At 29.8% G+C, this 15,825-nt stretch overlaps 2 protein-coding genes across 2 annotated transcripts; both read right to left on the reverse strand.

The window, feature by feature from the left end:
- Nucleotides 1–433: 433 nt before the first annotated feature.
- Nucleotides 434–7,289, reverse strand: LOC113382678 (trypsin-3-like). The gene is made up of 5 exons (XM_026620915.1): nt 7,167–7,289; nt 6,246–6,387; nt 4,061–4,322; nt 2,262–2,365; nt 434–778 (listed from the first exon to the last, which is right to left on the reverse strand). Exons 1-5 carry the CDS (start codon nt 7,219–7,221, stop codon nt 577–579), a joined length of 765 nt encoding a protein of 254 aa, XP_026476700.1. The 5' UTR covers nt 7,222–7,289; the 3' UTR covers nt 434–576.
- Nucleotides 7,290–7,461: 172 nt separating this feature from the next.
- LOC113382676 (trypsin-7-like) lies at nt 7,462–11,846 on the reverse strand. Its single transcript, XM_026620914.1, has 4 exons — nt 11,818–11,846; nt 10,358–10,619; nt 8,314–8,420; nt 7,462–7,651 (listed from the first exon to the last, which is right to left on the reverse strand). The coding sequence occupies exons 1-4, from the start codon at nt 11,844–11,846 to the stop codon at nt 7,462–7,464; spliced, it is 588 nt and encodes a 195-aa protein (XP_026476699.1).
- Between the last annotated feature and the right edge of the window lie 3,979 nt (nt 11,847–15,825).

The following is a 15,825-nucleotide window of genomic DNA, read 5'->3' on the forward strand; positions in this document are numbered from 1 at the left end:
TAAGGTTGAATTATAAAAATCCATCAGAGTTTAGAATTTTTACTCGTTTATGATCGCTCTAAGAAGAATCTAAGCCGAAGATATGTACGTTCTGTGGTATTTCATAGGTAGCTACTGATTACAGTTTACGCATGGACTCAAAATACAATTTTAAAACCCAAAATAGATGACAAACAAATTACTTCAATTTATTCAATTTCAGACATAAGTACGATTCAAAGATATCAATAGAAAATCATTTATAAAGAAAGAGAAATCTTTGGTTTAGATGTAAATAGTTGAACATTTTGTCTAATTAGCAAATACTAATTTTTGTAGATAAAGCCATTTATTTACACGTTTAGGAGAAGTACATGCAACTTGCCTTGAGGCAAAATGCTACTTACAACTAGTTTCATTTTGTATTTTTTTATTAACCTCTTCAATTTTCCACTATATGATTTCAATGTTCTGAGTGATATCAACATAAAATTCAATTCTCATATTGCATGACATGATACAACTTAAGATCAGTGAATTACACAATTTTGAAGAAATTCGTTTACATATTCATTTTAGAACTAATAATTATTGATATTATATATTTGTATGGCTTTTTATGAATTGTCTTATTTTTGGAGCAGCAATATTTGTATACACTCCAGGTTTTTTAGGTTTCGCACAACCATTTCCCCACGAAACGATACCGATCAGTACTCTGCCCTCATTCACTAATGGTCCCCCACTATCACCTATGCAAGCGTCCATTCCGCCATCAGGATAACCAGCACATATCATGCTGAAAATAAATCATAAATAAAAGGATTATTTAAAAGGTTTCTCTCATCAATAATGAAGTTATAAACTATGCTTGGGGGCACTTTAAGAATCTAATAAATTATAAGTAAAACAGATTTCTTTCATTAACTTCCCGAAGGAGAAGTTTGTTTTCGTCAAAAAATCCGATTTGCTAATTTTATGTTCTCTCGACGTTTCAAGCCATTCTGAATCGAATGAGACCAAATTTGGAAAAAATATATGTATGTGTGTGTGAACATATTTTTGACGTTTTGTCGATGTTTTCACAACATTGACCGACTAGGAAACGGCTGGACCAATTTCAAAAGATTAAAAGCTAGACAAGCACTCGCATTGGTTAAATTTTTTATATAATCGGTTGAGCGATTTCTTTGTAATTAGCAGAAAAGTGAAAAATTTTCAGTCCACGTTTCAGGCAAAAATTCTGAATCAATTTTAAAGAAAATTCAATTGGAAAACGCAATTGTAAGATTTTTTTTATATAATTTTTGAACAGCAATCAGAACCTGATTTGACCATGATTTTGACTTAATACTAGTCTGTTTGACAGATGGAAACCCAATTTTAACTGCTTACCTACGGGCGAGCCCAAGATTTAACTGATAGCGAAAACTTTATTTTCGAAATAAATAGCTATCTAACTATCTCAATCTCAAATTCGGTTGATTAAGTCAATTATTTCGCAAAGTCTGTGCAATTTGCCTTAAGGCAAAATGTCACTTTCCACTAGTTGTTTTGGTATTGAACAATACGAAAAAAAAGAACAGTTGATAAATATGCTCAATGTATTAGTAATTATTAGCGTCCTATTCTCAGTATTTCTAATACTAAACATTTCTTAGTCTACAAGCTGTCTTAATAATAAGTTTGCATGTATGTATGTATAGATACATTTGTAGATATCTAAATCCCAAGTGTGCACCTAAAATTATGTATTCCTATATATATGCATTTAGATATTAGGGCGTGTCGAATTAAAGGTCACTTAGGCACATATGATTTTCGGATTTTAAGGATCAAAATCAGATACTTTTCTCAAGAAACCATACCTCTAAAATGAATTTTGAAGCCCCGTGCATTGACCCAAAGGTAAGTGTTAGATTTTGAAAAACCTTTCAGGGGGGGTCCCAGGAGGTAAACGACGGGCATGGGTGGATCGGCCTTGCAAAGTTAGTGGGTGTCGGTCATACATTTGGACGCAGATTGGGGTACTCTAATTGTGCCAAAATGGAATTTTTCAAATTTTAACCCTTATATTTGGATCAGGACACGGGACTTCAGAACTCATTTTAAAGATATGGTTTCATCAGCAAAGTATCTTATTTTGATCCTTAGTATCCGAAAATCATATGTGCCTATGCAACTTTTTTGACCCATACAAATCGACTCGCTCTAATAAGAATAAATAACAAATTTATTATGCCGTATAACGTTAATTACCACTACCCACAATTAAAACTTACTTATCTGTTATTCCATTGCTGGTTGAATAATATTCATCACATTTTTCCTTAATAATATATGGTACATTAACGCTTCTCAATTCTGTTGTGATATCTCCACCAGTCTATAAAAAACAAATAATTTAAATGAATTAAACATAATAAATTAATACTTTTGACATATATTGTAATCGCTTTTATACTGCGGTACTAGGGCTACTTACAAAAGGGTAACTCGTAACAGGAGTTTTTTGATATGATATTGAAATATTTGTCTCCATTGGACATGTAATATAAACCTTTGTGCGTAATATTGTTGTAACTACTGTTTCGAAGAATGTGGCAATAAACTGAAGTGTGCAGGTCCGTCATTTTTGACAAGTAATATAAATTTTGCTACCATAAAATTTTGGTTGTCTTATTATTGTTGACTAATTTTATATTTATATGTTTTATATGTCATCAAATTTATCAATTTTCATAATTTAACAGTTTTTCTGGTTGCTAAATTGTATAGATAGTTACCTCGATTAATGTAAAAAAATCACATCTGCGGTTAGTTGAAACAAAACCTTGGGGCTAGTTACAACATACAAGAATTATATACAGCTTTGATTAAAGAAGATTGGATGAATGTATAGTTTGTGAAATGTAGGTATAAGTAAATTATTTTACAGGAGACACTATTTCTATCATACATAATAAGATAATAATTTTAGTGTACGTTGATTTTAGAAAAAAATTATATTAAGTGAGACATTATATATTTTATTTGTATTAATTATAGTTTGTGTTAATATATAAAATATTTAGAAACAAGTCAATTTTCTCAAAAATGAGTGAAGAATAAATTATCGAAGGCATTATTGTCGATTTATAGTCTATAGACACTCAGCTTCTTGAGACACCAACTCCAAGAAGACTGAAGAAGAAGCTGCCCAAAGATAATATAGAGGACCCTTAGAACTACCACAACTTTATATGAACAGAATTATTGTCGCTATTCTTTCCTATAGATATCACAACTAACCACAAATATGGGGAAAGTTATAACACCGCACTTTTTCTAGAAATTGATTAATTGTTAAAAAATGAACAACAGTTGCTGACTTATTCTTATATGATTTGGTGGAGGAATAATTACAGTAACTATCCATTTTTATTTCATAGAGATATAATCAAAGGATCTCAAGATAGTTTGATTAAAAAAAATTGTTACAGCAAAGCTCTAATAGCTCTCTTACTTCGGGTAATCATATAAAAAATTTTATCACCAATGTTTTTCATGCAAATTTGAGTAAATAAAAAACCAAGCCATATTTAAGCCTGATTTTTAGACTTTTCAGATATTATCATCTGAAATTTAAAAAAATAATTTAAATAATTAGTATGTAATACAAAAATCTGAATTACCCTTGCAAATTAAAAAAACATGCAAAATCTTAAATATTACACTATTAAAAAATTGCTATATGAATACAATAGCATTCAGAACTACGTATTCTTTTCGAGAAGTCTACCAAGTTGTTAACCATTCTTGTGTCTAAATTATATATTCAATAGTAAAGTGCATATATAGCACCAATATCATCGAAAAACTATTTTAATTTGATCTATGATCTCAACTGAAAGTTTGCTATCATACTATTTGATATCAAACGTTTGGGAAGTTCGATTCAGAACCGAGCTGCTACTAATCCACGTTTTTATCATTAGATTAGGCACTGCTGGCTTTAAATTTGTGCTATTATTTAAACGTTATAGCAGTTCTTACCAAAATTGAATAGTCTATCTAAATGTTTGTTAAAAATTTGATTCACCGTTCTGGATCCCCATCCAGTAACCGTTAACATTGCTCCATCCAATGTTTTTACTCCTTCATCCACAATTTGAATTGGACGCACCGTGCAGGCAGTGAATGAAATTGGTTCGGCGAGGCGAATCAGAGCAACGTCAAAGTCTACTGTATAAGTATCATATTCTGGGTGTAGAATAGTCTCTTTGACTTTGTATACTTTTCCGCCTTTTTCATGTGTACTACTTCCAACTCGAACTGAATATCTTTTATTGGCATTTGTTTCGCTGTTAGAAAAAGAATGATACAAGATTAAAAAGAAAAACCAGCGGTGAATGGTATTGTGCCTTAAAGCAAATTGAGTCAATAATCAATAACAATTAATCAATGATTAATAACAATTGTTTTAAATATTTTCGAATTATTGTTATAAAAATCGTAATTCGTATTCAAAGATCTAATATAATGAAGGTGCGTATATTTGGGAAATAGACTGTATATATTATGTTTACAAGACGATCTCATTTTATACATCTAATTTTTATTATATAAACATTCTGAAATTTAATTGAATAATTAGGGGAAAGCCCCGAGTTTAAAATAACCTGCATTGAACACACGTGTATGTTTGACTAACATTTCTAGATATTGCAAAAAAATCACTATTTATCCACTCTTTTGGCTGGGCCCTCAGCTGGAGCACTCATCATAAGATTTTCATTCTTTGACTGGGAAATACGAAAAATGAGGGTATAGTGACCGTTAGCACTCATACAGAACAAAATTAAACTAGTGGGGCGCATGGCATCGTGCATTAAGGCAAATTGCTGGAACTTTCCGTAATACAAATTATTTTTTTTAAAAAAGATTAACATTTTTGAAAAAAAAAATACTCTGAAATAATTAGATTTTTGAGAAACTATAAATTTTTGACAAAGATTTACTTTTTTTTTGATAAAAAAAGACTTGTTGAAGAAAAATATATTTTGAATTATTTTGGAAATTCTGAACTTTTTTTCAAAGCTATCGTACTGCTTTAACTGCATAGAGACGAAATATCGAAGCGCGTAAGCGCCGGAACCCATAAGAATGTAAACAAAATTTATATATTGTTAAAATCTCTATAAAATATCTGATAATTTGAGGTGCATATATCTAATGATCATTTTTGACCGCCAAATGGCATTTTTTTTTTACTTTTTTTACTGGATCTCCAAAACCGCTGAACCTGCCTTCGTGAAAATTAGATCAGTTCTTCATCTTGTTAACGCAAGTAAAGTATTTTTTTGATTTATTCAAATCGCACGCTCCGTTCTCTTAAAAACTGAGTTACCCTTTTTGGCACTTTTTGTCCCATATCTTCGGAACGGCTGGACCTGCCTTCGCCAAAAACTAATCAGCGCGTCTCCTTGTCAATACAAATCGAATGTTTCTTGAATATTTATATTTTGAAATGAAAAAAATTATACTCGCTTAAGTAATACGAGTTAAATAGTGTCCGGCGCTAGGTGCCGTCCGGCGCTAGGTGCCGTCCGGCGTTACGGGACTTCCCTCTAAATTTGTTTCAGCTATATAAGAAACTTCTTAAAATCTCTAAATTTTTTGAATAACTTTGTATATGTGAAAAATTTCAAAAACTTTTTAGATATTTTTAAAAAGAAATGATAGCAAACATTTTTTTTTTATTTTGGATATTTTACCAGAAACTAATCATTTCTTCACACCGTCACCACAAGTAATATGTTTTCTGAATCATTCTAATCGGATGCTCCATTCTCTCAAAGAGTGATATTTACGAATTTCCGATAATGAACAAAGTTATTGTTTATTGAGTTTTACATTTTTTTACGATTTTTAAGCTATAAATTTTTAAGGTTAAATAAAAAAATCTTAAACATTAAGAATAATGTTAATAACATTTTTCAGGTGAGCAGCGTCAAATACTTCCAGAGAGCATTGGATGTCGATATAAGGTAATTATTTGCACTATACTTTTTTGATTTAGAACGCTCATTATTGATGTATTATGTTGTATTATTGTTGTATTAATGTTTACATTATTTATCCATAATTTCATAAATTTAATGCAAATAATCATAATTTTATGAAAAAAAAAATCTGAATATTTTTAATGAAGTCATTTTTATATGTATCACCATTGCATATATAATCGGGATTATAAATGAAATAATAGAAGAAAATATACTTACTTTTCAATGCAATGTGCAGCTGTTAAAATCCAATTTTTGTCAATAATTACTCCACCACAATAATGATTTCCGAATAATAAAAGTGATACCTGCCAGCCATGTTGCGCTATATTAGCTTCTTCTCCACCAACAATTCGGTTCTCTGCTTAAGATTTATACAGTAAAAATTTATTTGAAATATTCCTACATACAAATCTATATATGAATACTCATAGATTTTTAGCGCTGATGGTCGTATCATCCTTCGAAAATTTCTAAAAAAAACTCACACTTTTTTTCTACTTACAAATTAATATGTGTTGGCTACAATGATTATTTGCAGATTGTATAAATTTAGAAGTTAAAGTAATAAACTTCAAATGAATATTACATATATTTTTTTATTAATTTTCTTTTTTTTTAACAAACTTCATTCTGTAAGTCAAATGAGTCGCGTATTGTTTTACTAAAATTGATTTTATAAATTCAATTATTTTATCAAAAAATACATTATAATCATAGACCATTGTCACTTAAATAGAGTTTTTCAAATTAAATAAGTAATTATATGGTTTTATCCTATTTGAATTTAAATTATGATTTGAATTTGTATTAAAATTTTATAACGTTTGATTTGTGGAGATATAAAAGAAAGTGAAAATTCATGCAACTGAATAGAAGATACTAGTTAGGATTTTATTTAGTGGCACATCATTAGCGCCATTTTTAAAAATATTTTATTATTTATTATTTAAAACGTCTCTGAAAAATCCAAAAAAACTAATTTACAAACGAACTCAAAATTTACACAAATTTAAAATTAATTCGAAAACTCAGCATTAAGCTCATAGAGGCATATCATATCATTTATAGATTTCTTATTATTTAGTTTTATTGCATCGATAGTAAAAATATCAATTATATTGTTAATTCATTACGTACCTTTACAGACGATCAAGGGAAATAAAAATGAAACTAGTATCAATAATTTCTGCATTTTATTCTGATTTTCACATATCACTCAATTACATGTCTGCGACTATAGACGTATTTTATAAATGAAAGAATATGGTTTGAATCCACTTTAGATAAGGAAATCAACGGAAATGATATGTTGAGATGTTGCTTACTGATACGAAATACGAGTCTATAGATTAGACTGATTACTTTATAATTGCAAATTGTGTTCATGAGAAATCCTGTTAACTACACTTTATCAACGTTTTAATATTTAGTTTTATACATGAGCAATTCTATTTATGAACTCTCTTATTTGTGGTGAAGCAATTCTTGTATAAACTCCAGGTAGTTGGCCACATCCTGATCCAAAAGATACGATTCCGACTAATATTTCATCTTCTGTTACTAATGGCCCTCCACTGTCACCTTGGCAAGAATCTTTACCTCGAACACCAGCACATACCATACTAATAAAGAAGTTTTGTTCAGAAAAAATTAACATGTTTACGAAATACGACATATTCACATTTCAATACTAATGTAGCAATATTTGTAATTGAAATAGAGTAACTAGGTAATTCACATTTTTGGTTGACATGCAGGAAAATTTATATAAAAGTCCTGAAGGGTGGTCTTTAATATGGATATTTTGTATTTGTATTTGCTTGCAGGGGCTTAAATGCTTCCAAATTAATAGAAAAAAGATTCTCTAAATTTTAAGCTTTTAATATTAGCTTTAAGATAGTTCGCATTCCAACCAAAGTTTCTTATAGAAAAAAGGGTAAGATTCCATTTCTTTCGTAGAATTTAATAACTTAGCGACCAGTGAATCAAAACGAATAAAAGAATAACATTGCTATTTGCTTATTTTGATTATAAATAAAAAAACAGCAAAAATGTGATGTATTTTATGGCATAAGTATTTACTTACGAAGAAAAGCCAAGAAACTTTAGTTGGACTGCGGACTATCTAGAGTTAATATTAAGAGCTAAAAATTTCAGATTTTTTTTCTAAATTAATTTGGAAGCATTGGAGCCTCTGGGAGCAAAGAAATTCGAAAATATTCATATATATATATATATATATATATAATTATTTATTGTGTGTTATTTACAATTTCAATCTTACTTGCTCGTAATAATATCATCATTTGCATCATAGAGTTTTCGACATTTTTGTTGATCTACAATTGGAACTGTAACTTTTCTCAGCTTATTTGTACCGGTGCCATGATGCTGAAAATAATGTAAAACTTTCACAAATTTCATTCTTAAAATAACAAATTATTAACTAACGATATATAAATGTATATGAAACTTATTGATATGATTCAAATGTGTATTTTAGTTCGTTTCAAATATTACTAGATGTATATTTTATGTTGTTTAATATCACATTATAAGTGAAGATCAATCAAATCAAGGTAACTCTGATATTGCTATCGATCAAACAGATAGAATACTATAAATGTTTAAAAACAATATAAAATTGACTATTAATGCCAGTGTCTAGCAAAACATCTAACATATAAATAAAAAATAAAATTTACATTAGTTATAACATTAAAAATTTAATTTATGTTAAGAAATCATTTATTTTAAGGAAAGACAAAAAGCGTACATATATTATTTTGTATTTAGTAACGAGTTCATTTTGTAAAGATTAATAAATTTAATATGATAGTTAATATGATATAGATGTTGATAACTGTTAATAAATTTCTGGTGTACAACATCATGTATATAGTAGATATTTTATACACAATTATTGCTGGCTATATTGTTACGAATTTACTTATATTTATAAAATGTACTCGTTCGTAGGAAAGTGGCTAGAACGACTAGAACTAAATCAGAGGATTCATCACGGTTCAAACAGCCTGTTGTTAAGTGACTACGGTTTTCACTTAATATATAACATTTTTTTAAATTGAGAATAGTCCCTAATCAGCATTGCTGCATCAATAAATATTCACCGAATTACAGAAATTGTAATAATAATTCAGCACACAGAGATAGGACAGTTGTTTGGGTTTCCATCTGTAAAACCGGCTAGTATTGAAAATAGTATTAAGTCAAATTAGTGCAACAGCCTATAGGACCTTTAAGTTCTGATCAATATTCAAAATATAAAAGTAATATAGAAAATATTTACAAATAACTAACTCAAACAATAATTAACGAAATGATACATGAGTAGTATGTTTTTAGTTAATTGTAACAAAAGTTTATAACAATTATTTAAATAATAACCTAATTTAATTTTAAGCATTATTTACTAAAATTTTCTGTTACTCAGGATCCTGATGTATGTAACCCCCATGTATGTAACCCCCACAGGTAATTACAGGTACTTTAGCGGACGATTGGAGTGTTGAAGTAAGCCCTTCGTAATGTGGTTGCAAGGCTAGAATATAGTATTTGGCAGCCATTGCATACCCCAAGAAGGGGGCTTCAACCCCAATTGTCACAATATGACATTTTCACAATATACATCTCATTCTAATTTGGAACCAGAACCTAAAACTATTGTCCCCATATTATAACCCATTTTCCAAACTTAATGTTACAGTTTATCACTTATAACTTTCAGTTTCTAATTCTTATTATTTAAAATGATCGAAATCACATTACACGTGGAACACCATGAGGAACTCATATAATTACTAACTAATAGTTTTATTTCTTGTTGATATGTCCAACAATCTATGAGATTATCAGCCAGGAGTGGGAAAATAGAAATTTTCGAATAATGCATTCGTGGGTGTTCTATGGCATAAATGTTAAGCACACTGCCTTATGTAGACATGATCGTGAGGTCACATTGTCCCCGATGTGGAGCGGCTATGTCCATTTTCTCTTAAAAATATAGATGCAAACATATTTCATATTAAAACTAACCCATTTTGGGCACTGCGGTTTGAAATGGCAATGGGTAATCTCTCACACTACTTTTCCCTGAATCGAGGTAGAGCTCAACTCAGCTTACGGAACTGCCCTAGAACAGTACTATTCAATATTGTTTCATTAATGCAGTTAACCCATACACGCCCATAGCAATGTGTTAAATAATTTCAATAATCACAGAGTTCAGCTTAGTTAATTTTCCTTCATAATTTGTTGAGAGATGACATTACCTTGAATTTTAAAAATAAAATTTATTTTTTATTTACCTCTAAGGTGCCCCATCCGGTGGCTGTCACTAAAGTGCCGCTCGATGGATTACCTCCTGAATTCACTAATTTCACCTCGCGCAAGGATTTCCCATTCAGTGAAAATGGTTTTTCAACTCGCACCAGAGCCACATCATTATCAGTATTATATGCATTGTAATTTGGGTGTCTCACTGCTTCTATTACCGAGTAAATCTCACCACCCATGTCGTGTCGATTAGAACCTGCTCGAATTGTGTAGTCTTTTCCAGAATATGTGTACCTGCGGAATAAATTACGTAGACACACGCATATTAATATATTTTTGATTAGATAACTATATATATATATATATATATATATATATAAAGTAATCTCTTCTACGACACATTCTTTGTATTATACAAAAATGTAGAATGCACATTTATGAAAAACTATACCGCGAAAAATAATATGCGTTTCCTTAAAATTCAAACTAAAAACGATTAAAGAATAAATAGAGTGTACAATTATAGCAAAATGGCAATAGGATAACCGTCCTGTGTATTATTGTCATGGCTATATTGACCTGCAGACCGACGCATTATACCGAACTGTGCAAGTCCGTCATTTTTGTCATAGGGCACATGCGTGTTACAGGAGATACTATAATTATTCTTCGTATTATGATAATAATTAAAGTTTATATTGATTTATGAAAAGAATTACATAAAAAAAAATATTATTGAAAATAAGTAGAAAAAAATATAACTTATTAGACGTTTTCTTGCCGTTTCTAGTCCTTACTATTTGCCCCGTTAGATGCAACAACCAGCCCCAGACTCCAAAAACAACTGTTACAACAAGCCCCTCGTTCTTCCACATATTATAAAAATCTTAATATTAGTTCACAAATTTTTATATTAATACTCTTTCAGCTGATTAGAATTATACAGAAATGTATAGAAGCATATAAATTACTCAAGACTCAATTGCGCAATTATTATTTAAATTCCAAATCTGGCAAATAATAATTAAGAGCAGTGTCAAGAAAAGAATATAATATGAAAATAATTGTAATGATAAAATACTTAGGGTAGGCAAATGTTTAAATAATTTGGAATAAAAATTAGAAAAAATATAAAAAAAGAAAAAATAATTGTGACTGTTTAAAGAAAAGTTATATCAGATATTACCAGTAGACATTTTATTATCAAAAGATTGTTCGATATCGAAATTGGCAAATTCACACGTATCGTAGAAACTTTGGGCTTTTAAAAGCTTGACGATAGTAGCGGAAAGTCCCGTAACGCCGGACGGCAGCAAGCACCGGACACTCTATTTAACACGTATTATTTAAGCGAGTATAAATCTTTTCATTTCAAAATATAGATGCAAGGGGCACGGGGGCACACAGGTACAGGATCACGCGCCAAGCCTCGCCTGTGACGCACACGGCGAGATCAACCCTTTCCTGTTTAGACGCAAAATCACGGTTTCACCTAAATGTCAATGGAGGTAATCTTAGCATATTTATGCATTTACATTTGAGTGGTATGCAAAGATAAAAGTTGTACTCGATCGTTATCCGTAAAATGGTAGAATATTATTAGATGGCAATATTTAATCAATTTTAGTAGGTGCCACCAAATGAACGAAAATGCCTGTCCCTTAGCACCGGACAGTAAGTTGTTTCTTGGTGCCGGACAGTAAACATATTGATATTTCTTGTGAGAATTTACGTAATTTATTTCAATTATTTAATTTTGTTCTGTATGAGTGCTAACGGTCACTACATACCCCTATTTTTCGTATTTCCTAGTCAAAGAATGAAAATCTTATGGTGAATGCACCAGCTGAGATCGTCAGTATGGCCTAGCCAAAGGGTGGATAAATAGTGATTTTTTTTTGCGATAGCTAAAAATATTCGTCAAAGACACATGTGCAGACATTTCAAAGTGTGGAAATGGCTACATATGTGATCAATGCAGGTTATTTTGAAATGTCCGGTACTAGGTGCCACTTTTTAAAATCATATTTTTTTATACCAAAGTTTGATTGATATTATTAATTATTTTTTAGCAAAGATTGCGGCTTTTTTAATTTAGTTTGATTTCTAACTTTGTTATCTAACATAAATCATAATTTAATAAATATTTCGTAAAATATTTTTTTGATTTATTTATAAATAACCTTAGGTGCCCGCCACTAGGAGACTTCCCCCTATAGTATTGTGAAGTTGACGATCACTCACGTGTGGTGGGAGTAGATTAAAAATGCAAACTAAGAAAAAAATGTTCTTAATGTTGTGTACTACACGCCAATTATATTTAAATTTAATACAAATATTATTCCTAATTTTGATGAATCCTGCAAGAAATTTGTAGTTCTTTGTAATATAAAGTGATTTGCTTAGTTAATTTCTCAATAGACATAATGCCTATTTTTCATTATTTTTGTAACCATATTTGAGATAGTATCGGAATCCAGTAGACGATTAATTTCATTCGCAGAATTTATAAAATATGTTTCGTAAAGATTTGTAAGGATTGAACTGAGGCAAATTATAATACATGGTTTTCGTTTCACGAAAAATAGCATCACGCATGTATATAATGACCTACTGATAATTAAGATCATGTTGATTTTATATTCACTTCTACCTTTATATTTAATTTGTATATCACGTTGATATTTGTTCAGTTCAAACTTGTGCAAGTTCATTAGGCGTTATAAAATATTATTCTTATAAATTTATTCATTATTATTAATAATTATATAATAAAACAATAATTATATGTTGTTATTTCGGAAATGTTCAAAACATATCAAATTAATTATTTGAATTTCACTACACTTCTAATATTGTCATTTTTATTTGCAACGTGCTATTCTTCTGATTTTGTGAAATATACAAAACTTGAACAGATACCACAAGTCAGGCAGCTTGCGCAAATCAAATTGCACTAGAATATTTTGGTCGAGGCATGATCATTTACTCAGTATCAATGATAGCAAATCAAACATCATCTTTAAATACTGTGGGACTGGACAGTCGTATTTTAAAAGGTATACATTCAAAACTACGATGGCAAGTTTTGACAAAATATGTTGCCTTGGATCATTCTCATTGGAAAATACATTTGGAACGCACTTCGGCGTACATATTACTAATACAATCACAAGAAGATTTTGAAGAAAACTTATTGCTTCTCCAAAACTTGCCAACATGGAACCCCGAAGCATATTTCATTATACTGTTTATTAATACTGATGATTTTCTAGATAATATAGTTATATACGTGATGCAAAAACTTTGGAGTTTATATGTGATCAATTGTGTGATATTGATGCCTGACGATTATGATATTCATACCTTTAATATTGTCACTTGGTTTCCTTATGAGAATGGAAGTTGCGGTGATGAATTGTTCAATTATACTGTTATAAATCATTGTGTGGATGGCAAAATGAAATACGAGGAAAATTTATTTCCAGTCAAAATACGCAACAATATGCTCGCATGTCCCATCAAAGTTATAGCGATTATTTGGCCGCCTTTTGTACTCCCAGTTAATGACTTGGAAGTAGAGGATGATGTGGACATACCATTCACTAATGGGTATGAAGTATTATTGTTGCAGGTCTTGGAAAAGTATTACAATTGCAGATTTGAGTTTCGATCGTTTTCAGTTCCTGAAAACTGGGGAATTGTGAGTGATAATGGAACATGCACTGGAATGTACGAGTATCTTTATCAACGGAAGGCAGATATTGCAATTGGCGGAAATTTTCCTGAATCTTCTATTCATAAATACTTTGATTACTCAACACATTATCTTCAAGATCCGCAAGTATTTGTGTTACCATTGGCTGGTCTTGCACCTGGATGGATGAACTTTTATAAAATTTTGCCACCCTTTGTATTTCTTGCTTCCACAAGTGCTCTTATTATCGCATCTGTGTTATTTTTCTTGTTAGCGAAACATAGTAATGATTATTCAATATTTAAAACTATAATTGGCTCCTTTTTGACTATGTATTCAATTGCATTGACAAATTTTATGGGTAAATTTCCTAGATATTATGTCTTGAGAATGCTTCTTGCATTTTGGTTTATTTTTAATGTAAATTTATATGCATATTTCAAATTGGTCTTATTAATACCTACACATTTCCTTTACAAGAATATCAAATTTCAAGTGAAGACGAAATAGTGCAAAGTGGTCTTGCCGTAGTAGGTATTGATACTACATTGTTCGTATTTTCACATAGCAACGATTCAAATTCTAAATATATTGTGGATCATTATAAAGAACTACCAGCAAAACGGTCCTTGGAATACATCGCCGATTTTAAAAATGTGACAACTTTTACAAGCCAACTTTTTCTGTCCTATGTTTCGGATGACCTAATACGTCAAGTTTATGTATCTGATAAACCCGTAATTAGTTTTCCAATAGAAATGTTATATGTAAAAGGATTTCCTTTCAAGACTAATTTTGATCGTGTCATATCTATATGTGTTGCAGCGGGATTGTTTGAAAAATGGAAATTACAGGTTCACGAATCAACACCGTTAATGAAACTGAAATATTGGACGATGATATTAAAATCAGAATAACATCGAGTGAAATTAGTGGAGCCTTTGTGTTGTTAATTATAGGCTATGCAATAGCAATAATTGTTTTTTATATATGAAGTGAGTCATAGTAAAAGAAAGAAAATACAAAAATTGTCAAGAAGATTTATGCGCCTTAACCTGAGAAATTTTAAACACATAAATACAATATGAAGAGTGTGCTTCAGATATTATCTTCTGAAATCAGTAACTAATGGGTTAATTTCGCCTGAATTATTATATGTCTTATTACTTCATTTTGTGTTAGTTAATCAAAAATAATAATTACGACAATATTTAGTCAATTACAATTATATTTTTACCTTGCCTATCTATAAATAACGATAGACAATTCTATGTTATAAAACAAGAGATGAATTCTAACAAAAGTATGTTTGAGCTAGAATGTCTGTTAGATATTTTTATAACTGGAGTTTATAAGAATTTCGATAGTGTAATGGATTATGTGACAATAAATAACAAATGTAAATCAAAATAATTTTTTTATCATTTCGCGGCTTAGAAATATGTTTTAGTAATAAAAGAATGATTTTAACCACAATAAAAGACAGAATGTTAGAATAGCAATTACCAAATCAAGATATTTAATTACAAATATCATAATTTCTAATAAATGTGTATAACATAAAAAAAATCTTTTGGAGTATGTTTATAATTATCTACTATCAAATTACTATATCCAATTATTCAAATGTGTTAAATTTAAATTAATGATTAGACATTATAAAACTGTGTAAATCACTATGATTCGAATAAATTCATAAAAAAATTAAAAAAAAAACTGAAGTAATCCAGATATTTTTACCATAGGTAAATTATTGTAATCGTCCACTTGCAATTGTAAAATTGAAATTAAAATGTTTGAATA

Source organism: Ctenocephalides felis, unplaced genomic scaffold (assembly GCF_003426905.1).
Source record: "Ctenocephalides felis isolate EL2017-DRISC unplaced genomic scaffold, ASM342690v1 CF-g0.4_SCAFFOLD_03560, whole genome shotgun sequence".
Classification (NCBI taxonomy): Eukaryota; Metazoa; Arthropoda; class Insecta; order Siphonaptera; family Pulicidae; genus Ctenocephalides; species Ctenocephalides felis.

Bases quoted from the DNA above. Each gene is read 5' to 3' on its own strand.
- LOC113382676 (XM_026620914.1), bottom strand. From the start codon at position 11,846: ATGCTAAGATTACCTCCATTGACATTTAG. The intron at 10,620-11,817 runs GTGAAACCGTGA...TTTATTCCGCAG, and splicing joins TTACCTCCATTGACATTTAG to GTACACATATTCTGGAAAAG. The intron at 7,652-8,313 runs GTAAGATTGAAA...CTTCTTTATTAG, and splicing joins GATGATATTATTACGAGCAA to TATGGTATGTGCTGGTGTTC.
- LOC113382678 (XM_026620915.1), bottom strand. From the start codon at position 7,221: ATGCAGAAATTATTGATACTAGTTTCATTTTTATTTCCCTTGATCGTC. The intron at 6,388-7,166 runs GTACGTAATGAA...AATCTTAAGCAG, and splicing joins TCCCTTGATCGTCTGTAAAG to AGAACCGAATTGTTGGTGGA. The intron at 779-2,261 runs GTAAGTTTTAAT...ATTTATTTTCAG, and splicing joins AGCAATGGAATAACAGATAA to CATGATATGTGCTGGTTATC.